Source organism: Odontomachus brunneus, unplaced genomic scaffold (genome assembly GCF_010583005.1).
Source record: "Odontomachus brunneus isolate Ranch 3 - 2012 unplaced genomic scaffold, Obru_v1 Obru_scaffold_080, whole genome shotgun sequence".
Classification (NCBI taxonomy): Eukaryota; Metazoa; Arthropoda; class Insecta; order Hymenoptera; family Formicidae; genus Odontomachus; species Odontomachus brunneus.
Genome location: NW_022639530.1, coordinates 498752 through 525455, shown reverse-complemented (window position 1 = coordinate 525455; position 26704 = coordinate 498752). Strand labels below are relative to the sequence as shown.

General features: G+C 39.4%; 1 protein-coding gene across 3 annotated transcripts in view; it reads right to left on the bottom strand.

Moving 5' to 3' along the window:
• Positions 1 to 26704, bottom strand: part of LOC116847572 (protein O-mannosyl-transferase TMTC2) — a 412543-nt gene that overhangs the window by 40227 nt on the left and 345612 nt on the right. For all 3 annotated transcript variants that reach the window (XM_032822683.1, XM_032822685.1, XM_032822684.1), the window contains exon 7: positions 3614 to 3858. In XM_032822683.1, coding sequence (XP_032678574.1) covers positions 3614 to 3858 — 245 coding nt within the window. The remainder of the gene's footprint in view (positions 1 to 3613; positions 3859 to 26704) is intronic.

The window sequence follows — 26704 nt, the reverse complement described above, 5'->3', positions numbered from 1 at the left end:
CTCTCTCTCTCTCTCTCTCTCTCTCTCTCTCTCTCTCTCTCTCTCTCTCTTTCTCTCTTTCTCATAACGGAAGAACAAAACCTACGTTTACAGAGATCCATAAATAGATGCAGCAGATTCATTTTCAACGTTAGACTGGACGAGATCATATAATTCCGTACATACAATAATTACAATGACTGAGATAGGATCAACGCAGACGATATTTTGTTTACTGCTTGCTTTTTGATATTCTCAAACGTCAGATGCCTAATGTACTGTATGAGACCTATATATGAGACCTAGAGTGCATAAATTTTTAAGATGACTAGAGCTGCACATTATATGTGCACACTGTTTCGTATTGCTGAATTAAAATCTTCATTGTAACTTTTGTTTATGGAATGTCTATGGATCGCACGCCTACTGCCTTACGTAACTTTGAATCCTTTAACGCTTTTAAAACCAAGTTATACGAATGTCTTTACGCTAGGGGTTTGTCTGACTACTTGACTCTTTATTTTTCGTACTTATATTTTTCTACCTTTTTATATTATGTTGTAACATTCTTTTTTCTCTTTATTTCTTGCATTTGTAAATTTGTGAATGGGAAACCTTAAGGGGAAACCTTCCAAGAGCGCAGAATCTCTCTCTTTCTCTCTGCCGTTCTCTCTCTCTCTCTCTCTCTCTCTCTCTCTCTCTCTTTCTCTTTCTCTCTTTCATGCGCGCGCACGCGCAAGTACTTTCCAAGGCGCATTATTTAGCAATGTGTCGCGGCGTTACGCGCGTTACCGAGATATACGTCGCTCGGCTTGAATGCGTTTTAATCGCGCGGTTAATGCCTTTCCTCCCAAATTTCCGCGGAGCGTTGCGCGCATAATTCGTCGCTGTGCGCGTCGGCACAACTCTACGCGCGCTTTGCGTTTGACACACGCATAGAATTTGCGCTTTGACGTTGCGACTGTTACGTCAGTCGCGATCGACGAACGTTGCTTTCGGTCGTCAAATCGGCCGGTAGGTAACGCCGCGGTGTCGGGAGCACGTTATAATTTCACGTCATTATATTATACGGCAATAAATCGCTCAGCGATAACAGTGGAGAGTCTCGGAAAATATCGGGAAATCCACTGGAAGAAGAGATTGTTTCAAAATATGAATGCACTTATTAACACGGAGTCATTACAGGGCGAATAATCCAATGCGCAATCTAAATGTTAATTATTGCTCGTTAAATGCACCGTGCGACTGGAATAATAGCTCGCTTTGACACTCACTCGCAAAATCATTTGTTCCTTTCGCTTTCGCCGCGCGCGCGTGTCGCGGAACAACATTATTTAGTTCGCGATGCTAAGTAGGTTATGCGCTGATGGTTAACGTTAAAAATAAAGTTCCGCATTCGTGCTGTGCTGAGAGCAAAGACACGTAGACAGTTTTGTCACGACGCGTAACGAGGTAGCGGGTGGATCATGGTGCGCGGATGGTCGGAAAAATCGTATGTCCGAGAGTTTCTCGCAGTTTCTCGGCGCGCACCTGCAGCGTCTCCTCCTCCGTGTTGTGTGTATGCGCGCGTGTTTCATACTTTCGCGCATGCACATGCATTCGCGCGCGCAGCAGCGCGTGTGTGTACCCGGAGCGGCGCGAGAACCAAGGAAGGGCGAAAAATAGTTTTCGAATAAATTGTCGCGCAGGAATTCCACGACGATGCGCCGAACAAAACGCGGTCACGCCGTTCGTAGCACATAAAGCCGGGCGGGACGAGAAAAGGAGGAGAAGAACGGGGTGAAGGAGGAGGAGGGGGGTCGGTCGGTTCCGACCGACGGGACGCCGGAGGGTACGGAGTGTCTCGTAAAAATGCAAACTTCTCTCTTCAGCGTCGAAACCGGGCGCGAGAGGAGCCGGTCGTTGCGCGATCCGATGTTGTCGCTTCGCCTGCGCCACGTCCAAAAAGTTGGACGTGGATTGTGAAAACGGAAAAGAAAGAAAAAGGCGACGGAGAGGCGCGCAGGCAGCGAGAGGGAAGTCGGACGACGGAGGTAAAGCGACCTTACGAGAGAGAAACTCGCGGGAAGTTCGCCCTGTACGCCCGCTGCAACACGGCTGGCCGGGGTTGCATCGGGGATGGCGAAGAGAGAAAGAGAGAAAGAGGGAAAGAGAGAGGGGAAAAAGAAGGAGAAAGTGAGAGAAAGGGAGCGAGTGGATCGCGCGGGGCGTTTTTCCTGATTTTTCAAGGGAAAAGCAGAACGGAAACGGAGCTGGGATAGTTACCGGGAGCATGACATCGCCTATGTACCCGGTGATTCGGAAATATCAATGCTTTCGGAGATGCCATTGTTTCCAGCTATGCTCTCTCTCTCTCTCTCTCTCTCTCTCTCTCTCTCTCTCTCTCTCTCTCTTTCTTTGATTGCGCTCCTCTATTTTCTCGTGAATCAAAGCGACGCGTCAGATATTGTTCGGTTTTCCGTATCGTCGAATTTTTGTTAATTTTTTTTTCTAATCCGCGTGCCAAGAAAAACACGACCGGAATAAGAATAAAAAGTTGAATTTGCTGGATCTGGAAATGTATTCCACGGTATTCCAGCAAAGTGGTCTCGTAGGGTTTACGCTCGGGAGAGAAAAAGAGCGAGATAAAAGTATTTTATCTCCTCCTGTTGCTATCCAAAGCGAAAGAGCAAGCCGAAGGACGTATCACCTTGCTGGCGGTGGTATGTGGGGGTGATGATTGCGTGGAGGACGCAAAATTGCTAGCCACGGGCTAGCCAGAGGCAGCAATAATCTTGGAAAGCAATTAGCAGTCGAAGGGCCGGCCGACGAAAACATGAGAAATCTGTTTCCCAGAGTTGATTACTTTCTTACGGCTGTGCCCGGTGTGTGTATCGCTCGGAGTGGTTTACCGCGTACCCCCGGTTTGTTAACCGACGAGTGCAATCGACGAGAGGCGGAACGATTCGTGGCAATCGTTTTTGCAGTTAACTGTCGCGCGTCTACCGAGCAGCGAGGAACAATTTGCACGGCGATATTTCTTGTCGGAAGGCGAAACAGTTTTTCGTTGACGGACACGTCGAGAAGGAAGGAAGGAGAGGAGGCGAGATTAACGCAAAGGAGACACGTGGAGATGGATGATGAGAACTTTGCCGCGTTCGGTGGGAGCCTCGGTTAACATTGCGGGCGGGACAACTGTTAAATTGCCGTTTGGATTCCCATAATTCCGCTTACTAACGTTCGACAAGCGCTATTTAGAACGTTGCACGAAGTTGCCGGTGCAACTAAATGTTAGCGACGCGAAGGTCGTATCGAGACGTGATCGATAGCCACGCTTTATCGACGTATATCTCATTATATCGTGTTCCTAGATATGTACAGATAGACAGAGATAGAGATAGAGATAGATATATAGGGGAAGGGGAAGAACGAGAGGGTCACGATGAGCAGGAGGAGGAGAAGCAGGAGGAGGAGGGCAGGGAAACAGAAGGCGAGAGAAACTACATAAATCGCTCGGAGCCAAACGGAGACGCGCCCTCGAAGGCACTTATTGTTAACGCGCTCGAAGTATTCATAGTTCTCTGCCCCTCCTCTCCTTCCCCGCATCGAGTTATTCCGCCTTAGTGGCGTAATGAAGAGGAAGCGGCGTACTAACCTGAGGTGGATAGTGATCCGGCAGGGCGTGCAGGGCTTCCCTGTACGCCGACAGGGCTCTTTGTAATCTACCCTGATCGGCATACAGCGCGCCTAATTGAAGGAGGGCCTGCACCCTGGCCGCTTCGTGAGCCCTTTTGTCCTTCAGACCGGTGCCGTCCAAGGATGCGCCAGCGCGCAAAACCGCAGCCGCTTCGGTGCCGCGTCCGACTGAAATCAGCGCGGCTCCCAGATTCACGTAAGCCTCTGCAAAGACAAATTGATAAGGATCGTGAGCATGGCAGTAGATTCAGAAAGAGAGATCACCGATACTCGTACGGTGAATTTGTCGAAATTTTGGTTTTACATTACAAATCCCGTCGAACTTATGCGGGTTATTATCTTACTCTATTGTTAGGAATAATTAGGGTTATTTTGTGTGGGATAATGCTTATTCTCCATGTCGAATTGTCCCTTTAAAAAGGGGAATTTTTAAAATTGCTTAATATTTTATTATCACGATAGTCTACTTGGATTTAACATATTCCAATTGGGTAATCATCTCTAACATGTTGCTAAAAAATAGCTAACAAACATAAGACATGTTTCTTTAGATTATTTTAAAAAAACTTGTCTCATCGCATTGCATTCACTAGTTTAACAATTTTTTTCAATATTAATTGAAAAAAATTGTTCCATATTAATGTATAATTGTCAATAATTATATTTAATTAGATCGTTTATAAAATGATAGACAACCGTTTAGTTTGACACGTTCTACTTGCATGCCTTGTGATCAAGAACAGTCGTATTATTAATACTCAGACATCCTAAGTAACTCCAAATTCTATATATTACTTTTTTTGTATAATTTTGCGAGAAAAATGAACATTCGAAATTTATTAATGGAATAATTCTGAAACATATCAAAATTAAAGTCCCCCCTTTCCGTTTCTTTGAAGTGGCACTTTAAAACATAAAACTGATTCTTTGCATTATGAATTTAGCTTAAGGTTTCGCATTAGTTTTCAATGTAGATAAATTTTTACTTTAACGCAAGTACAAAAGTAAGGAGGCCAGTGCCTCTCGAATGCTTCATCAAGGCATTTAGTTAAATAAAATGCCTATCTTTGTTTAATTTGAAGGAATAACAAAGATAAACACATGAACTGTTAGCTTACCAAGAAGTTGGAAACATCAGAAAAATGAAAAGAAGAGGAATTATGTTTGTGAGAATAAAAACATATTGTTTTTCTCTTTCACCTCTTTATTTATTCAATTTTCTTTATTTGATTATTTAATATTTGCTTATTTCACATGTTGTATTTGTAGCTGAACAAGTTGTATAATAAATATATTGTTGATTAAACTCAAGAATAATAATTAAATATAGATGTGAAATATAATGTGAGATATAATCGAATATTAAATAATTTTGAAATGAAAGTTCTTCTCTATTAAAACTCAATATGAAGAAAACAACAATAACTGTTTGTAAACATCAAAGTAGGGCAATAGCTTGTACAATATACTTCAAGATTCTTCATTGATCCTTCAAGTTTGATGGAATTTGCAAGATTAACCCTTTAAGTCACGAATTTTTCTGCACAACCTCTTTCTTTGTTCAATCGATATCTGGGAGTTTTCTTGGATCTAATTACAAATTTGAAGTCAGTTTTTGAAAATTCAAGATGGCGGATTCAAAATGGCCGACGATAATTTTAAAATCTCCTCAATTTCTGTGAAAATCGGTATCCAAGGGTTTTTGGCGTCGATGATCACGAATTCGAAATCACTTTTTTTAAACTCAAGCTATTCACAAATTCAATTTCACTTATTTACAGAAAAAATATAACTTATTCCAATTGTTGGTATTTTAGCTCATATGAGTTCGCTATCTTGAATTTTGGAAGTTTTTAGGTTGTATCATCATCTACGGCTCAAAAGTCATCAAACAAACCATTTTGTCCATAGGTTAATATTGCAATATTTTTGGCAAATAAATTCCTTTAAAAAAAATATCATTTTTTAAAATTAATTTGTTTATGAATAATTAAATTTGCAAAATTTAATGTTCTTTACAGATGATTCTGTTAGAACATCTAAGCTTCATAATAAATCCACATTTACCGTCTTGAAGTTTTTACAAATTAGTTTAAATTCGTAAAAACTGCTCTAAAGGTGTATCATATATGGTACACTATGACTTAAAGAGTTAATGTGGAACTAAACTTTCGAATCTGGTAATCCTAATGTCACATAGAACGCATCGTGTATTTCTTCGTCGTTTGAATTTGCAATCTCTCGCGCGTATTTTTTTTACACCGTATTTTTGAATGTAAGCTTATTGTAAGAATAAAAATTTTGTTTAATTCTGGTAGTGTTCAAATCCTTTTAATATTTCTTTCACAGAATTTAAATATATTTAAATAAACTCTCCTCTTTTAGTAAATACGATATAAAATAAAATACAATACAATAGAATAATACAATAGAAGATTGGAATAAAGTACAGAGAATATAGAGAAAAATAGAAAATAGAATAAAAAATATCAAAGTTGACGGAATAGACAAAGGAATGAGACTAGTGTTTGGTTGGATTATGGAGTTTGATTTTATGAACCGAAAAAAAATCGACGAGAGTCGAGTCTCGCCCTGGCGAAATTTTAAATGTGGCATTTCGTTTTCTCGACACCTTCATTTCTGAGTTTAATTAAAAAAGTCCTTTCGAGGGGACTAACTTTTCTGGGTCTCGGATTGGGATAGGAGCTTTGTCGCTCGAGTAAGATTGCCATGATCTCTGGAAAGCCACAAGGACGATAAGGGAGATTACGTAGTAGGAAAACTTTCAACCTGAAATAAGTGAGGACCAAGTTTTAAACAGATTTTTTCTTCAAATTTAGACATTTTTACCGCAGTTTTCTCAAAGTATTAAGTGATAAGAGCCATGTGCGGTCATGTAAAACTGTATTCCTTATTAATCTAAAATTGTTCGAGAGATAACTTCATGCCCATGACGAAGGGTTTCCTCTCGGGAAATTCTCCACTCGGAGAGGTCGATCATTACCCAATTTTATCATGGACACCCCCAGACGCGGAAACGTATGGAGGAAATGCGGTGCAAAAGGAGGAAACATGTGTGGTTCAAGGGGAGGGCGAGGGAGAGGGCCGAGCAGAAAGAAAGAGAAGAAGACGCGGACGGGAGCTTGCGCGAGGAAGCAGTAAGTAATCCGCGTCGCATTTTATTTCGAGACTTCGGCGATCGGTAAAGGAGAGGAAAAGCGGCAATGAAAAATGGCGAGCCGTAAAAGCCGGGCGTATAGGTTCGCATTTAGTCCGCGTGAAAACTTATTACGCGGTACGCTCGGATACCACCTGTTACCATTTATCTCCCGAACACGCTCGCGCGTCCTTACTTCTTCCCTCGCCGCGAGATAAATTCCGACGGATCGCGAGCGCGGCCGCATCGATTTTAACGGGCCATCAGTATGCGTCGCGCCGGAAATTATCACGCTGGCGGTCCGAGAGTGGGCGCGGCGTTCATTCTCTCCTCTCCTCGGGCGGCTTTAATTAACAAAAAACTACTGAGGCCGACCGAGGCGGAAGCCGGGACCACGTCGGAACGGGGCAATTTCCCGCCGCGTGAGCCTCGCGCTTCTCGGGGACGGTATCAGGGCGATAGTTGCGCCTCGCGCGCATTATTTTGAATAAGGGACGAGCAGGCTGCGCCGGAGTCAGGCAATCCATTTTCCTCCGCCGCGCTGCCATTGCCGCCGCCGCCACCGCCGTCGCTCCCCGGGGATACTCTATGGAATTAGAGTGCCGACCGAGCTTCCTGTATCCCCGGATCAGGATGAATGTGTACGCGACGACGAACCCCCGCAGGACGACGCGCGCACGCGCGTCGATGTCGCGCTGTTTAACCCTCGCGTTGCCGCGAGCTTTCCATTGTGTTTCAGCAGCGATGCGTTTCGCTTGGGTATCACGTGTGTTGTGTGCGCGCGCGTGTGTGTGTCTATGTTTTGCATGGACGTTGTTTTTTCCCCCTTTTTAGCGAAGCGACGGTCGCAGCGCGACGGCGAATCCGTTCTTTCAAATGCATCGCGTGTTTTTGTAATTAATACAAAAAAAGTCATGCATGAAGTTGCGAAAACATCGGAGGGAAACATTTGCTGAAAATGAAATTATTTTGGATAAATGAAATTCGCTCGGGCAGACGTACGGTTGATTGAACAAACGGAGTAATTGATGTAGTAAACATTCGGTCGATTCTGCGATTACGATTATTACTACAAATTCGGCGACAGTATTTTTGCATCGGTATGCATTTTATTCCGTCGATTCCACCGTACGAATTCAGGTCGACCGTCGATTTTAACGTGCCCGCTCGGTCCTTTTTCTCGGCATAATAATCTGCATATCACGCATGTATTTTGCCTGATATTTTGCGAAGTCTCGCCTTATACCATTAAAAGCGGCAAGACAAGTCCCGAACGAGTAGCTATGGGAACTCATGTTTCTATTCAGGAGCGCGCCACCCTCACTACACGATATTATGTGCGCAGGATAACATATCAATCCGCGCGATCGGTTTGCAGACTGATTAACTGATGCGCCTCGGTTCGAGAGTCACGGTAACATTCGAACGTTTGGGAAGCTGGGACAATCGACTCGCACGAGATAATTGCGTCGTAAAAAGCCCAAAGACCGTACTCCTCCCCTCGTGAAACGACGGTGGTCATAAAGCGGACTTACTCTCCATCTCGAGCGTCGGATTCGCCGATGTCCCCTCTCTGCCTCTCTTTTTCTCTTTCTTTCTCGTCCCCTCCCCTTGCTCACTTTGGTCCTTTCTTCTGAAGGGATATCGTAAAAAGAAGGAAAGACAGAAAAAAAAGGCGAAATAGTGCGCGGCCGCGGCGGCCTGCGTTTGGCAGTGAATTATACTGTCCGCCTTTTGCGGCCTGCTCTTTCCACATAACCGTGCCGAGTCGAAGAAGAGAGTCAGGTGGCCCGTCGACACACCGGGAAATGTGAGGGTGAGTCGTAGGTCTAGAGGGACGCTAGAGTACGGGGGTAGCGGAAAGTAGCGGGGCGGGGGAGGAAAGGTGGGTGACTCTCTCGTGGGGTCTACGGCGCAGGCGGAAGAAGGATGGGCGGACGGAAACTGCTGTTTCATCTCCGACTCCGCCAACTTGGCAAGACCGCCGCTCTGTTTGCTTCCTAATTACGAAAGAGAGAGAATAAGACGCAACGAGAAACGAAGAGGGAGAGAGAAAGAAAGGGAGAGGGGAAGAGAGAGGCAGAGAGAGAGAGAGAGAGAGAGAGAGAGGGCGCGAGCTGCAGAGAGGAAATGACGAAGGTGGGCGCGGGGCAAGGTCGGGGGTGGTTTGAAGTGAATTCAGCTCCACTGCTCTTGCGGAATTAAGATTCCATTGTGTAGCCGAGTTTTGTGTGTGCCTTGCAATTTTCTGGTTAACCTGGCCGACTCCTGGCACGCCTTGCCCTCGCGGGGAGAGACTCGTTGCATCGCGCGCTTCATGGGCGTCGCGCCGCGCCGCGTCGTTCTGACGAAGATCGATGACGCGCACCGACGCCCCCTTCGATTTATCGCCCGCGACACGCGCTGGTTTTCCGCGATAATTCGTTGCGGCGCGGGATGTTCGGTCGCGCGGATAGCGTCGTTGATCTTGCGAGACAAAAGCGAACGAGCGAGCGAGCGTGCGTGCACGCCGCGTTCGGCTGCCGACGTTATTCATAGAAGTCGCGGCTCGATTTATGCATCGTTGGAGAAAAATTAATTGCATCGGCGAATGTAAAAGCGAGGCGTTTCAATTTGGCGCGTCGCATCACGTCGTGGCGATAACTGTAAGATACAGCTAAAGAAATGATAGCTTGAGGAGTGAATTTTTAGTCAAAATACTGATCAGTACTTAAATTAATAAACACATATATAAATGTTCATATATATATATATACACAAATTCCCTTAACGAAGAAGTTGCAATAAAACTTTAACGGAATTGATCCTAATAATAATTATCATACTAGTTTTGACTGTAACTTAAATTATGTAACGTGAATTGGTTTTGTAGGCCAACCGAATTAGAAATCTAAAGCGAATGTTAAAGAACGTTGCAAGATATCCGAAACTGGAATGAAAAACAAAGCGTTGAACTTGACTAAAGCCGATAATGTTGACTAATCGCGAAACCGAAGCAGAAGAGCCCCAAACATCGCTTAGATCGCACTTTATTGGTTAACCAAAGATAACATCTTTTGTTCGTTTCCTTTATCTTACCGCGCTACATTGAAACAAAAACTTGTTTATCTCTTTAGTTTATCTCTTTAGCTTTGTTTCCTATGTTTACATTAAAGATACATTAAAGATACTGTTATCTTTGACATTATTATCATTTAATCTTCTCGTCCTTCTTCGTCTCTCTCTCTCTCTCTCTCTCTCTCCCCCTCTCTCTCTCCCTCCCTCCCTTCCTTTCTCTCACCCCCTCTCTCTCTCTCTCTCTCTCATTTAATTTATATATATTTTTTACATAGCCGATAAAAGGCCTTTCCATTTCTTTTTGTGACCCGTGACTAAATAATAGGTACAATTCAATCGATGACGGTCGTTAACGACATCGTCTCGTTGACTTCCGGTGTCTTGTCAGGATTCGCGAGATACTTATGTATTCTTCTGTGACTCTTGATATTAGCATTTATTATAAATTATGATTACAGGGCAAATATACACTCAAAAGAACATAATCTTTTTCTTAGCGAAAATCTTCTTATATATGGCTTCAAGAGATTCTTCTAAAACTACAAGGAAAGTATATTCTAATATCCCCAGAACCACCTAAAAGAACTCCAAGGTGATGGAGTATTTCTTATAGTCCCATATTCTAAAAGAAAGCTCTTATCACAAGAGCATTTCTCTTTGAACTATTAATCGGTAATTTATACTAGATATTATTCTAACTTTCTTTCCTTTTGAATCAAGAAGAATATGTTTACTTGAAGCAGAATGTCCTTATATTAGGAGAAATTTCTATTAAAGACAAAACTAATATTGTAGTTAAAAGAAAAATTCCTCTAACTTTAAGAATATTGCATTTAGAATATTTTAATCTTTTGGTTTTAAAAGAATCCTCTTCGTTCATATAAGATTTCTGGTTAAAATAAGATTATTTTTCTAGATGTGTGACATCACGTTATTGACAAGTATTTCAAAGAGCTTCCAAGAACTCATAAAAATGTTCTCTATCATTTTACAAATTCTACGATAATTATTGAGATATTATTTTAAAAAATATCAATGAATGACTGCAAAAAAAACTGTAAAAACAATAGCTCGGAAAGGAAGAAAAGAGGAAAAGAGTTAGGGACACACAACGTAGCAACAATCATAGAATTTTTTTAGCAGACTATGATTCCAGCACTTGACGTACCACACCGTGTACGTGTTTCCGAAAATGTGTAGAATCGCCTTGTTCCTCGGCGACAAAGTAGAGAGGCAAACTTTCACGGGAGTGACTCGGCCGAGTCCTGTTAGTTATTAAACGCGGCCGTTAAGTGCTGGCTGGCGGTGCAAGCTGTTGACCGTTGAAACGTTAGTTTCAAGATTACGGGACAATTTAGCGCGCGGTATGGCGATGTAATTTCACACGCATCCGACTGTGACTCATTGCCGGAAATGCTCGTTGCAGTTGCGCGTGAAGGAGGAAGGGAGAAAGAGAAGAAGGCGGAGGACAGTGAGAATGAGTGGGACGCGAGACAGAGAGCCACGCGCGCGTACGAGAAAATATACCTCTCATTAGCGCATATATTAGGCACCGTTCCTTTTGCGGCACGTACATGTTTTCACGTTCGTTTGCGACCGCCTTTCCGGACCGGAACTCCCTGTGTGAGCTGAACGGAAAATTAAATTGCGATGGGCCAATGACTGTTACTACCTAAACTCTTCTTACCGTTCCGAAACCTCTCCGCGTCCCGGTCTAACCGCGTACGGTGGCTTATCTACTTGCGCGTCCGCAAAACCTCGTCTTTACCTACTAGAAATGTTGCGGGATAATCCCGTAACATTAAACTCGCTGGAATGCGGCAGAGTTGTGGATCGTCGAAATAGTTACATATCATCTCCTGAAAGTACTTAACATATTCAAGGCCAAGTGAGAAAACGTTCTGTTGATATTCAATGAATAACAGGGACCAACTGAACAACTGAGCCAGTTCACTAAATTTGTTCAGGTAGAATTTCACTGAAAACGAGTGAAAAGTGGCAATATTTTCACTAGAAGTAATAGTGAAAATACTGCCACTCGAAATCGCAAGAGTGAATGTTTCACCTCAAGTTCAGAATGGATTCTGACTTCTTCAGAATGGATTTTGATATAAGCGAATGATTCGATTACTGTAAGTATATCCCTATGACGATGGAACACATTAGATATTCAGTTTTGAGTGAAAATATCCACTTGACGATTCAGAGTGCAGAATTCATTCTGTATGAGTAAAAAATCACTCGAATCTAAGTGACTCTATGCTTGCTCTACATTCTGAGTGAAATTTCACTCCAAGAGATTTAAAGAGAACAAGAGCTTAAAGAGAACACGGCTGTTATAGCACATCCAAAAAGATATAATCTCATCCTTAGCAGAATCCTCTTGTATATCCTCAAGAGGATTCTTATAAAACCAAAAGGAAAATATTCTAAGCACAACATTATTTTTCTGCATTAGAAGAGGAATATACACTTCCGTAGAAGTTTTCGCTTAGAATATAGGATTGCAGGAAATAGCACCTTGCAACTCTCGAGTAGTCAATCTTTTTCTAATTGCACAAATAGTTTGGTAATATTTCACTATGTACGTCGTACAAGTTCCATGAAATTCTCGCAAAACTAGTATCATGACACAACTATTTTAAATTTAGGATCTTTTTGAGGTATTAGAATATTTTGTTTTTTAGGTAGTTTTAGGAAAATTTTCTTGAGGCCATATATAAGAAAATTTCGCTAAGGATAAAATAATAAATTTTTTGTATGTATAATAATTAGTATAGAATTATTATCAACAGAATCTTTGTCTATTTATCTTGAAAATATGTTGAGTACTTTTAGAGAAGAAACATGCAACTATTTCAGCGACTGTTAACTCCGTTACGTCCCTGCAAGTCTAAATGTTACGGGATTACCTTCCAACATCTCTAATAGATAAGGAACGCGCAAGTAAATAAGCCACATTTAAATGTAATTATCTAACACGGACGAAACCAAAATGCAATAAAGAGTATGGCGCACGTGCAGTCCTTCCGGAGCCAATTCTGTGAAATCAACTCGGGACGAACCGCAGAATCCGTCCCTCCACGAAGACTTTACTTATGTCAATCCGGGTCACGTAGCAGAAATATTTGTGAAGCTCAAATATTCCGGAAAAGTCCGACTCCAAATAACCGATTAAAACCGATGTATTTGCTCGTCTTGACTGTATTAAAATCAATGAAACGTTCCACGTTTGTCCTATATCTTGGCATATCATGCCATTCGCCAGGTGTCCGAGCGACGATCGATATAGTACGGCTGATATACTATCGATCAATTAGTGCGTTCCGAATCGTACGCGTGACCATCGTGCTGAAACAGCCTATTAGACGAATGGACCATTCGGCGCTGATCCGCACGGGATTGCCAGAGGAGCCCGCACTGGCCGGTTTTCTTTCCGCCTCACCCATTCCCGTAAATCGATCGTAACCGTCGGGCTTTTAAAACACGCCCGGTCCGAGTAATTAGTGGCTCGATCGGCCGCCAATTTGTGGATAGGGCTGCCGCAGGCCGCACTCGCACCTTGCCGTACTTATCCCCAGGCTGATGCGAGCGCGCGTGCGTATTTGTGTGTACGTATGCACGTGTGTGCAAGCACGTGTACGAGAGTACGAGGAACGCAGGTGCGGTGCGGTGCGGTGCGGTGCGGTGCAGTACGGTGCGGTGCGTGCAGCAATATGTATATATGCGTGCGTGCGAGGGAGAGGGCGACCTTTATCGACCGGCGATGCTAAAGAGCCTGGAGTGTGTGGGTGAGCGCGTGCACGACTGGTCGATCGTGGGTGCGTGTGCACGCATTCACCCAGGTGTCCGGGATATGCGTGTCGCGCTCTCTGAACTGCCGGAGCACGCTGGAAGCTGGACTAAGAAAAATGGCGATAATTTCGGCGTCGCTGATTGCCTCGCGAATAAGTGCTATTGGAAGAGAGTTGTGTCATAATAAATTTCGCGAAAATTTGATGAAACTTATATTACGTACACAAGTGAGATATTACTTAACTCGTACAATTAGAGAAAGACTGACCATTCGAGAGTTGTGACATTTATAACTAAAGTCGACGTTTTTCCTACGTGTTGTTTGTGGCTAGCGTGCCATTTTTAATTCCTTTTTTTGATATCTACTAAACTATGTAAGCATGTAAGATTTTGAGAAACTATTATTGCAGATTAATATATAGACAATTATACACAAGTTTCAGAATTATTGATCACTTTGTTTTCAAGATGTAATAATGCAAAGTTTATAATTTATAGTAATGATTGAAAAATACACGTATCTATACACATATCTAAATACATATCTATTATCTGTACATTTCTATTAGATAAAGTGTTGCATGAATAAAGCACCCGTCAGAAAAGTAAAGAATAATAAAGGAACAAGAAAACGTCTGAATTAAAATCAGTATAAAGAAGGGAGCTTATAGGAGCCAAGCATAAATGATAGAGGTTGCGCTTTTAAACAATTATATTTACCTATATTTACATAAATTGGTATCAAATATTTGTATGTTAATATTACATCAGTGCAATTGAATCGATATAATATTAGCATACAAACATTTGACACGACTTATGTAAATATAGATAAATTTGATTGTTTAAAGCGCTACATTATTTGTGTTTAGCTCCTACAGGCTCTCTCTTTTTTATATTAATTTTAGAAAATAATAGTTTCCTTGTAATATTGTATTTATTTATCTTAATTTTGTTTCAAATTAATAATAGTAAAATAAATGTACGTAATTTTGTTTAATAAAGAGAGGTAGATCAATGAGTGACCCGTTGATGCACCACTGAAAATGGGGCTACAATTACTTTAAGGGCGCATCTTTCAGGTTTTTAAAAGCTGCGTTTTCGACTACTTTGTGTGCGTGCGTGCGTGTTAGTTTTGAAATCTTTATCTTCGAACAATTCCTCCCTCCCGACATCGCACAATGTCGTTTGGACGAAACTGCATTGTGACGCTGCTTTAATCCAATCCGTGAGTTTTGAGTCGCCCCACGCGGCCGCAGTGCGCGATATTAATTAAGTAAATGATTAAATTCGGATGAAACAATTAATTTGCGTATTTAATGTAGATTATCGGGACACACGGTACGTCTAGATGGAAACGGCACGGTCGTCGCCCATCCGGCTTTCCTGAAAATGTAATTACAATTCGCCGATTAGCGAGACGGAAAAATATGTAATTTCTGACAATTGCCATGCAGTGCCGACACTGGCATCAAATATGAAAATTAATTAATACGCTCGAATTCGATAGTTTATTCGATTCGCGTTACACACTGATGAAACCACCGTACACACGTCCCACTTACCCAACGCGCCGCCTGCTACTTGCGCTAAAGCAATCACAAAACCAATAACACGCACGTGGAAAACATTCGAAACGCGTACGAGTTCACCGTGCCAACTGTATTTATATGTAGTGCGATTATTGTAAGCTCGTCCGATTGAAACATTAGTCGGATCAAACGCTCGCTAAAAGCACTTTTGCTGAGCATCTGCGCCCATTTTTTACATGGATCTCTGTATGCACTTTTTGTGTTATCATGATTGCAAAATGCAAGGATGTTTTCTCCATTCTATTTGTCAGAATGAAAGCTAGCAATGAAAAATCCGTTTTATACATAGAAAGAATATTATATATATTGGAATATTATACATGCTGATGTATTAATGAGGGACAATCTCAACAGAATGACTATAAATTAAATAATAGAGTGTATATCCCACAAATATATAAATAAAGTAAAAATGGTAGTGATTCGATAATGTTTCTTAAGGGGATGCTGGAAACTTTATCGACAGAATACTGACATTTTTCTGCAAAGTTTACATCGTATTGGTTATACAGAGTTACAAATGCTTTTACGCAATAAAAATATGTGTAAAAATAAATAGGAGCATTATTCAATATGTTGTCACTAAATGCGAATGGATAGTGCAAAATATAAGTAAAATTATAATTTCAAACGCGTTTCTACGAATTGGGGTTACTCAACGGAACAAGTGACTAATGAAGTGTAATTTCCTCAAAGGATTGATTGGGACTTTTTGGATCTCAAGTTGCGCACTATATAGCTAATTGCATGTGTATCGTCTGGAAATGGCTGCATTCGTAAAGCGGTTTGGCTGTATCTCGCATAACTACGTCCAATTAACACGGCCTGATCGAATGTACATGCTATTGTGATTACCCGCTCGTGTGATCTTCGCGAGAACGTTTCGAATGGAGAAGACACGACAAATAGATATATACATATATACAGCGTATATATAGATATCTATCCATACATACACACACACAAAGTCTCCGTATACAGTCTTTGAGTGATCGCGCCAAGGACGGGGAAGGAATGAGGGCGCGGCTGCGAAAGGGGGTAAAGGCCTTTACGCGAATTGCCGTATTCAAGGGAATCAATCGTGTTAAGTGCTCATACACCGATCCAGCTAATTTCTCGCGATTCGAGCCTTGAGACGACACTTAACCAGTACCCTGTTGCGAGAGAGCCGGTAATCTCGGTTTTCCCGCTCCGCCATGGCACTAACAGGATCGTGTTTCTGCCATAAATGATCGTAGACAATTATAATCATAGCGTAGATGCGTCCTATCTCCCATATTGTTCTAGAACTTGCAAATTTTAGGATCTTTATTCTGTGGAGTTGCTTTGGCCACTTCGGCTCTTCTTTCTTTCTAAGGAATTTTAAATATGTATGATGTTGTATATATGTATGTATGTATTGTTATATGTAGAAAAGTAAGTTAACTTTTCGCGTATACACAATAATTTCTTGGAATATACAATACAATATTTGGATTTGTCAGACCAGAGCAACTTTGAATTATAATTTGTTGGAAATCGATTTTTGGACAGGTTTTCTCCCAGAAATATAGAAAAAACCTCAGTTATATATATAACTACAGATCTGCGTTGAGATTTCCCCGGACTTTTTACGAAAGTTGGTGGGCGACCCAAATTTGTTCGAGTCTCACAAACCAAACATTGTACACGAAGAGTTAAACAATATTAACATAAAATAAATATTTGAATTTTCCAAGTAGGAATTTACTACTGGCATAAAAGTGACCCAGTACCGATTTATGGTAAACGTTACTGGCATAGTACCAGATACCAATACGGGTTTACTATTGGTGTGATATTGAGATGATAGAAAAGGGCCAATATAGGAAAACAGTAATGTCACAATACCGAAAATCAGTACTGTAAAAAAAGTATTGATTCCTAGCCCTGGGGAAGTTACCTATTCCCAGTACTGGGCCAGTATCGATTCCTAGTAATTTTTATTATTTGCACAATTGTTAATATCACAACTATATAGTATGAAAAGAAAGATTAGACCATGGCCGGGCTGCTATTCTCGTACCTATACAGGTCTATTTTTAATAGTCAAATGAGGAAAAAATCTTCGGGGCGACGATTAGAATCGAACTCGAGTGTTTCACTTGTCAGGCAAGCGTTCTTACCACTAAACTAGGTTTGCGTTAGTAACCTCTTCCGTTTTCCCATAAAGGACATTGGTATCGTCCGTTTTTCGGTACCGGCACAATACTGGCCAATATCCTTTATTGACAGATATACGATTCTTATTTAGGTATCCAGTACTGATTCTACGAACAGGGCCAATAAATAATACAGCCAATAATACAGCTTTTTAAATACTGGATCAGTACCGAAAACGACAAACACTTTTCAGTAACACCCCAGTATACGTACGGTATGACTATCCAGTACTTAATCTTAGTACGGAGTCAGTACCAAAACCGGACATCCGCTTTTCGGTATCGACCCAGTATCGGGCCATTTTTCCTTATTGGCGAAATGTATACGATTTCTACTTGGGTTACTATAAGACACATACATAATGTAATAGAATCGAAACTTGATATAACGCAGACATTCGTGATTTCGATCGTAATGTGCATATATCCATAAATATAAATAAAACCATTAATTTAGTCGGGGGGTTACGTTATTTTGGGTTCGACACGTTCTCTGGAACTGCCATCGTTTTTAACAGATGTCGTCGTTTTGTAGCACGTAACACGAGATACCGCGATTTTGTCACACGAAAATGACGTTTCTGTGCCGTTGCACAGTGGGTTGAATTTGTTGATAATAATACGAAACATGGCTGCAACGTCAAAAGGCCAAAGCGATATATCAAATATAAACGAATCTATATATATCGTACAGAGAAGACGAACAGAATTCACATAAGAATAGGCCGTACGTCGCACAACGGAGGTAAACCAAGAAAAAAAAAATAAGTTGACTTTGATATTAAAGCTGAAGCTAGACATAAGTGTAATTCTCTGTCAATTAAGATTGACATATCAAAGTTAGATAAATAGACGTGAGTGGTACCGCGAGACTGTCGCGCTGCTTGCTTGTTATTTCGAAATCCGACGAAACGGTTTTCGCGAAAATCAGATATCGTGACGCTCGGTAAAGCCGCTTTCGTGTCGACGGCAAGAATCCTACGTCTAATGGAAATCCAGAAACCGCCTGCGAAGTGAGTGATTGCGCTCCGAATGCTACTTTGCCGCATGTATCCGTTGAAATTAGCCGAGATTTATAGACGGAGGCGTCCCGCCGGAGGCTTTTCTAATAATACACCGACCAAAATTGCGGCCATCCGGTTAACCTACTTACTACGTATTTTCGATGCGCCCGTTCATATATATCGTTTGTAATGAGTCGTTACGTTTCGCTGGTGCCCGTCGATTCGAAGACGCGAACAACGGATACGGTAACTGTTCTACCTTAAGGCGATCCGCTTATTTGCGAATCCGACGACCGATAGATTACAGACAGAGGCATTGTACAAGCTTTCTAATAATAACGCGCAGTTTATGACCGATCTGCTCGCGAAATACGAGTGTTCCGACACGATTCTTATCGATTATCGGCCACATCAAGCCACGTTGTTCTTTCGACGATCAATGACCTATTGCAGACGCGAAAGAAGAGATACGTCGGGGTGCAAGCCACAAATTATTTTTACCTGGTACCTTTACCTAAAACCAATTTTAGTAACACAGAGAAAAATATCGCTTTGCTGCTAAGAAAAACAATTACTCGATTTGCTTTCCTTCTTTTAATCTAGTATAAATTGAATTTCGTCGGTGCCTAGTCGGTGCCACGGGATAATAAATTTGTGTCTAATATCACTGCTAACCAACAATGTAACGCTCACTTCTCCTAGTGGCTAGATAAATAAGTCAGCTGACGAGTAAACAAATGAAATTATAATTAGGAGATGAAAAATCATAAGTAATTTCTAGCCAATGATGTAACGCTCAATTTGTTTTTATGAGATTTTTTAATTTATTAACGTAACCTCAATATTGGTTTGCTTTTTGGTTAGTTTTTTTTAATACTAGTGGTAATATAGTAGCTAGACTATGTATTTTAGAATAAACAGCGCCATCTACTGCATTATATTTGATATATAATGGCTAGACAACGGCTAGACCACAAACCCAATTATATATTTCAGTGATTAATCAACCAATAATGCATTAGTAATGAGCTAGAAAATTTAATGTACCCTGTACTAGCTTTTCATTCAGACCAGTTAGTTACATTTCCACTTGGATAAGTTATCTTCGGAATGGAAAATTATCTTTAACAAAGAGTATTTTCTTGATAATAGTTTCAAGATGTACTTATTACAAAAATTTGAGAAAAACTCATTATGATGTACTCAAAAAAAAATAATTAATGCTCGTTACGAAAGAGAAAATATTGTAAAATTTACTGAAGAAAAGTTAGTTTGAGTCTGTTTAGTAAGTGAAAATAAAATAATTCTTCTTTATTTTAAAGTTTTTGATTGAAATGCTAAACCTACTGAGATTAAAAATATTTGTATTTTAAATAAATTTGATAAATAAACTTAATAATGAGCTTATAATAGATTTACGGATATATGGAATTATAAAATACTTGAAACACAAGTACTATTTACTCGAATACAGTATGTAATCTTTTATGTATATATATAGACATATAATATAATTTACATTTATATGATTATTATAAAATCGATTTAATAATTCGCGATATTGTATCTATTAGTGTTACATGTACATGTAATATAGTTATTATATAGGTTATAGTTATTATATAAACTATATGATATCTGTATGAGTGTCATCAAATCGATTTTACGTTTTTTAAGCAAACGTAGAATTAATGTATATAGTTCAAGGAACTATTTTGTAGTTATTGCAATTAAAACTGAATGGTTACGAGAACTACATACTTACTATATTAGTTATTAACATAGGTAATTAAATATTAACGTTCTCTATTCTCTGTTAGAGAAATAGAAAAATTTTTGTTTCACTTTGTCTATTTTTATAGATCGCCTCGGTTTCTTTAGACACTTTTTGTTTCTCGACATTTTCCCCGGTTTATAATATTTTGCTGAAAATGTAACGCTTCGTTACAAAGAAAGTATGTGACGCGCGAGAATACTAGAACAATTAGCGAGCAATGTAAACTTATCCCATCCCATCAACATATAGTCATAATAGTCGTTACCTGTTAATGGCGCCGATCATACAATCAAAACATTCGAGATCTTTAAGGCGATTATATTTATATTTGTGATTTATCGCGAATTTTTCCAAATATTTCCATACAATTTGATCCGACAAACGGCACACATACTATGGGCTATGTGTGTGTCGGTACGTTATCTATCGTTTATCTCTACACAATCAAAACATCCGGGACCTTCAAGTCAAATTTGCTTTTGTGTCTCACGGACTTTTTCGGATGTTTCCATTCAGTTCCGAGCTGACAACCGACACGTATACCACGGACTATGTGTATCAGTGCGTTATCTATCACTCTTTCTTGATGATTAAACTATTTCGTCGGTATTTTAAGATACTTAATTAGTCTCTCGTCGGCATCGCGTTATTTAACACGTGTATTTTCGATCGAATCGTGTCTAAGCAAGTGTTAGTGTCAAGTGTAAGTGTTACGACAGAGCAGTCAGAATGCTGAGTCGAGAAGCTGGAGAAAGATGGAGGGCGCAGAACGTCAGGACACTAACAGCGATACATCATATAATTTCAAGGTACGTCAAATAAGTTATTATATAAGAAATTTCCGTTCTTAACAGACGTTTGATTAGTTTATCGAGAATATAGAAATATCTAAGTCGAAATTTAGACCTGTATTCCTAGTGTGCCATTATTTAACAAGTAATAACAGCTTCATGAATCATTCGCCGAACTGTACTTATATTTATTACACTATTTCATACAAAAAAATATTGATCCAGACAGCCGAATAGTAATACAGGAATACAAATCTATAATATCGAGCACTTAAACAAAGATTTAAAATAATTCACAACTATGAATAATGGCCTTCGAATATAATGTAAATCTTACAAGTGTTGGATTTTACGTCTAATAATACTTTTCTAGTTAAGAGTCCGATCTTGTATATCAGCCAAAGCCTCTTTTTGCTTCTGTTTAATCTTTATTATTGTATTGTAACTAAAGTCGAATCGCTATTGATAAACAGCATTATTGGACATGCAACTGTTATTTTTGCCTTTTTAGCTCCATTTCAGCTCTTTTAAGAGCTACAAATCTCATCTAAACTTCTATAAAAAAAAGGAAAATAGCAAAAATATAAAAAAAGAATAAAGGAAGAAAAAATGAATAGAAATATTAGGAAGAGATGAGAGATTAAGAGTTATTTTTTTTACCCATATATCAATCCATATTTATCCACACATTAAATAATTTGATATCCTCTCATCTACACCGAGAGAAAAAATTTAAAGAATAATTAATATTCTTTGGTGAGTATTAATAACATAACGTATATGGTTTACGTATATGATTTATATATATAATAATGTGTACAGTAGAAATAATTAATGTATATAGTTTATAACTATTTATATATAATTTATGTAATTTATTCTATACTCTATATATGTACATTATAATATAGAGTATATGTACAAAATTCATATATAGTTGTTATCATCAAATTTTTCTCTGATTATGAGTGGCCTGCAGTCTAAGAGTAAAATTTTATTAAGATAATCACGTGAATATTAAACAATTAATTAGTTAAATTAATTAAAGATAAAAATAGTATAATTTAATAAAAATATAAATTTAGTTAAAATAGTTAAAAATAAAAAGAAAAATTGTCGAATATTAAATAATTTTTTAAGTAATATTTCTTTCAGTTTCCTTAACATGAAGAAAACGGCAGTAAATAACCTGTGTGCCATCAAGGTAAACTTAAATAGTTTGTATTTCTGAAGATTCTTCATTGACTCTTGAAATTCAATAGAATTTGCAGCGTCAATGTAGAATCCAAATTTCGACTTGGATAAGCGACTCTCAGCAGATAAAGTCTCCATGAAGAAAATAGCAATAAGATTAGATTTGTAGCATTAATAGCACAATATAGTCTATATAAATAAACACTATATTTCGAGATTCTTCACTGACCTAAGTTTAACGATATTTACAGGCTTATAAGGTAGGATTTAAATTTTTACTTGGAAATCTTTATTATATTAAATCTCAGGCTAAAGAGAAATGCAAAGTTATAAAAAATGCTTGAATTTACTTTAAAGATTAATTATTTCCTCAGAAATAAAAGCGACGCAGGAAATTTCAGATTGTGATAATTATCATTTATCGGATCGTGAATACGATTATGTTATAAAGTATGACTCGGCAGAGTAGACGAAGAATAGCATAGACACTCTAACTTCTTAGCATCGTTTTTATTCGGAAATCATTTTTGTAGAAAAACGCACAAAAAACATTTTTTCCAAAATTTGAATTGTTGTGCAGAATGAGATATTTTGGCTAATTTGTACAATCTAGTTTCTTCATTCAATTCATATTAAACAAAAATTCGATTGCTCATCAATTTATTAGGAATTCAGCATAATATACGGTTACTTTAATTTGTGCAATCAAATTTAGGAAAATTGTATGCTGTATTTGCTTGTCAAGCAGGCAAGATGAGCTATTTCCACTACGTGGAGCAATTATAATTCGCTGTTTGATTTTACAGTTTGAAATGTGGCGTATGATTATCATAATTTAAAACCATTATCATTATCTCGTATAAACACGACTAGGAAATGCAACGTAAAGCGTAATAATACAAATATATGTTACAACCAATAACTAACATTAATTTGAGCGATCATTATTTCGCGGTTTGTATGACTTCGCAAACCGTTGAGATCACATGGATTCGCGCAATTTATTTTGCCGTGAAATTGTTAAACCTGATTAATCAATCAGTTAAGATTCACCATTGTTCAATTAACATCATCGAAATCGATTAGCGACGGTTAATCAATCATAGCAATTGTGCTGCGCCGCTGCCGATACCGGTACAATCGGCTACGACGGTTATGGCCGGGAAAGCTGATCCATTATCCGGTTAACATCCGCCGTTGTTAAATTAAAATCAACCTCGGACGTTCCTTGCGAATCCAACCTAGCCACGGCGAATGTATCATTTAACATTGCGGGAAAGTGCTTTGCGCGTCCGAGGGTTAATTGTGAAAGTAAAGCAGAGACGTCTAACTACACCTCTGCCTTCTGTCTACGCAGTCTTTGCTCTCGTGATTCTCTCGCAGTTCGGGGAACTTGCTTTAATTGAGTCACCTCGCGTTTCGCAACGAACGTTTTGCACACGTGTTGTAGACAAGCGGACATTTCCGGAAGTTTCCCTTCGCGAGGAGTCTTTCACACGTGGGGTACTCGCTCGTGGCAACTCCATTAACACGGAGAATCTCTATGTCTCTCTCTTTCTCTCTCTCTGGCTCTTTTTTTTCCACTAATCTCGCTCTTTTCGAACGAGTTAACTATAAATGAGCGGAGATACACTCGTGAGATTTACGAGCGCGGCCGTTTGTCGGATTATAGATAGCCTGTATTCTGAACTTCGCACCGGTGCGAACTAAGTCGCGGTCGCTCGTAAAATCTCGGCGAAAAGCGGCACGCGTCATTCGTTACTCGAAACTGCCGTAAAAGTTGCGCGCAGCATATCCGTTCCGCGCGCGTGCATTCTGTAAACAGAGCCTTGTAAATTCGAGACTTACAATCTTCCCGCGCTATCCTCTTGTCTGCCCTCGTCATTTTATCGCTGCATTGTGCGGGCGGCAACAGTTTCGTGAAAGTTTTGAATATAAAGGGTGTCCGACAGTTCGCTACGAAGTCGCGGTGTGCAGGTGTAGATTGGGTCAAAAAGTTCCTCTACCATTTTACCAATTTACAGTTGCGTAAAATTTTTATCACGAGTCGAAATTTTAGTCTTACTTTGGACCTGAACTCTCTAATATCTGTATATTCTGCGTATTCTTGTGTGTATTTCTATATTTACAGTACATTTATATATATTTCTATATTTACAGTACATTTATATATATTTATATATTTGTATATTGAATATTGATTAGTATATCCGTAATACACATGAAAAGTGAAATCCTACTTAGCGTCTCTAATTGGCAGAAAACGCACAAAATGCCACTTGTAGATTCTAAAGAGGATGTCCCAAAGCTGGTTAAATAGAATCAAAAGAAGAGATTGATATTGACTGTAGAGTATCAAAATATAATGTTAAATGGAACATTAAGATCGAAAATAGAATCAAAATTTCGACTCGGGTTTAATAAGAAAAGAGTGATCGCGTACGTTATGCGGTACATGATGGCGAAATGTGCTTGTAAATGTATCCAAGTAGGAATTTACTACTGGCATCAAAGTGATCCAGTACTAATTTATGCTAAACGTTACTGGCATAATACCAGATGCCAGTACGGGTTTAGTATTGGTGTGATACTGGGATGATAGAAAAGGGCCAGTATCGGAAAACAGTACTGTCACAATACCGAAAATCAGTACTCTACCAGTATAAAAAAAGTATTAGTTCCTAGCACTGGGGAAGTACCTATATACTGGACCAGTATCGATTCCTAGTAATTTTTATTATTTGTACAATTGTTCATATCATAACTATATAGTACGGAAAGAAAGATTAGACCATGGCCGGGCTTTTGCTCTCGTTCGTACTTATACATGTTTATTTTTAATAGTCGTATAAGGAAGAAATCTTCGGGGCGATGGCTGGAATTGAACTCGAGTCTTCCATTTGTCAGGCAAACGTTCTTACCACTGAACTATCTAGGTTTAGCGTTAGTGACCTCCGTTTTCCCATAAAGGACATTGGTATCGCTCGTTTTTCGGTACCGACACGATACTGAGCTCTATTGGCAGATTGTATACTATTCTTACTTGGGTATCCAGTACTGATTCTACGAACAGGGCCAGTACCAATAATACAGCTTTTTTAATACTGGGCCAGTACCGAAAATGACAAACACTTTTTGGTAACGCCCCAGTATATGTATGGTATGATTATCCAGTATCTAACTTTAGTACGGAGCCAGTACCAATAATACAGCTTTTTTATATTAGGTCCAGTATTGAGCCAGTACTAAAACCGGACATCCGCTTTTTGGTATCGACCCAGTATCGGGCCATTTTTCCGTACTGGTGAAACGTATACGATTCCTACTTGGGTAGTCAAATTGAGGGAAAAAGTTTTCTATCATTTTGCAAGTAACATGTTTTGAGTTAATAATTAAAGAAGATTGATGGACGATCTTGCACAATCTTTCACCAGTCTTTTCTGTAAATAATTTTGTAATTATTTAGTGTTATCTGTAAAATGATAGAGGACTTTTTTCGTTCAGTTCAGTCTACAATCTACAAGCTCACGACACACACACAAGCAAGTGTCGCTATTACAGTTCATATACTGGGTGACGAGCGATCACTCGTCAGTCTTTTATAATTAATAATTCAGAATTTTACGTGGTTGTCTGCGAAGTGATAGAAGACTTTTGTGTTCAGTTTGACCTACTGGCAGACCATGGCTCCCTAGCAAATTATTGGATATCTTATATATATGTACGCAATCAGTTCTGAATTAATTCCTGTGTGATATGGAGGGAAGAAAGGTTATGTAAGAATAATGAATTTATAGCAAGACAACAGGAATCTAAATTGGCGTCTATCATTAATTAGTTAATCTGAGACAAGGCGCTGATAGGTAAATTTTACTCATTCGCGAGCGACTCACTCGGTTTCCAAAGTATCTTGCTGTCACGCCTCTGCAGTGGACGAATGTTAAGGGAGAACTTCTTAAACATTCCTTGTGCTCTTTTGCTTCCGGCCCGTCGTCGGGATCGAGTTTAACTTCGCTAATATACTTTTGCGCCCCGCTGCATAAAAGCGAGATGTATCCGCGTTTCAGTAATCGGCTGAACTTCCGCGACTAGCGAGTGAACTTCGAATGAATAAAGTTTGCGGGCCAGGGAAAAAGTCGACCGCCGCTTCTTTTCCCTTTGTTTTCGCTGAGCCGTTGATTAATCGATGATAATACGTCGACTTTAGTGTCGGGTAACTTTGAGAAATAGCCTTTAAGTGGCGGCGATGCTAGCAGCATGAAACTTATACCCTCTCGAAAAGTGTCCGCCTAATTGGGATTTTGTCCCGCGGCGTTTTCAACGCGATAATAAACGCGTGTAGATGAAATTTACACAGTATTTTATTGACGTATGCGTATATACTTATATAAATAATAAACTTGCCATTTATTTAATTTTAACAAATTATTTATCAAATATTTACGCCATTTATATATATATATATATATATATATATATATATATATATATATATATATATAT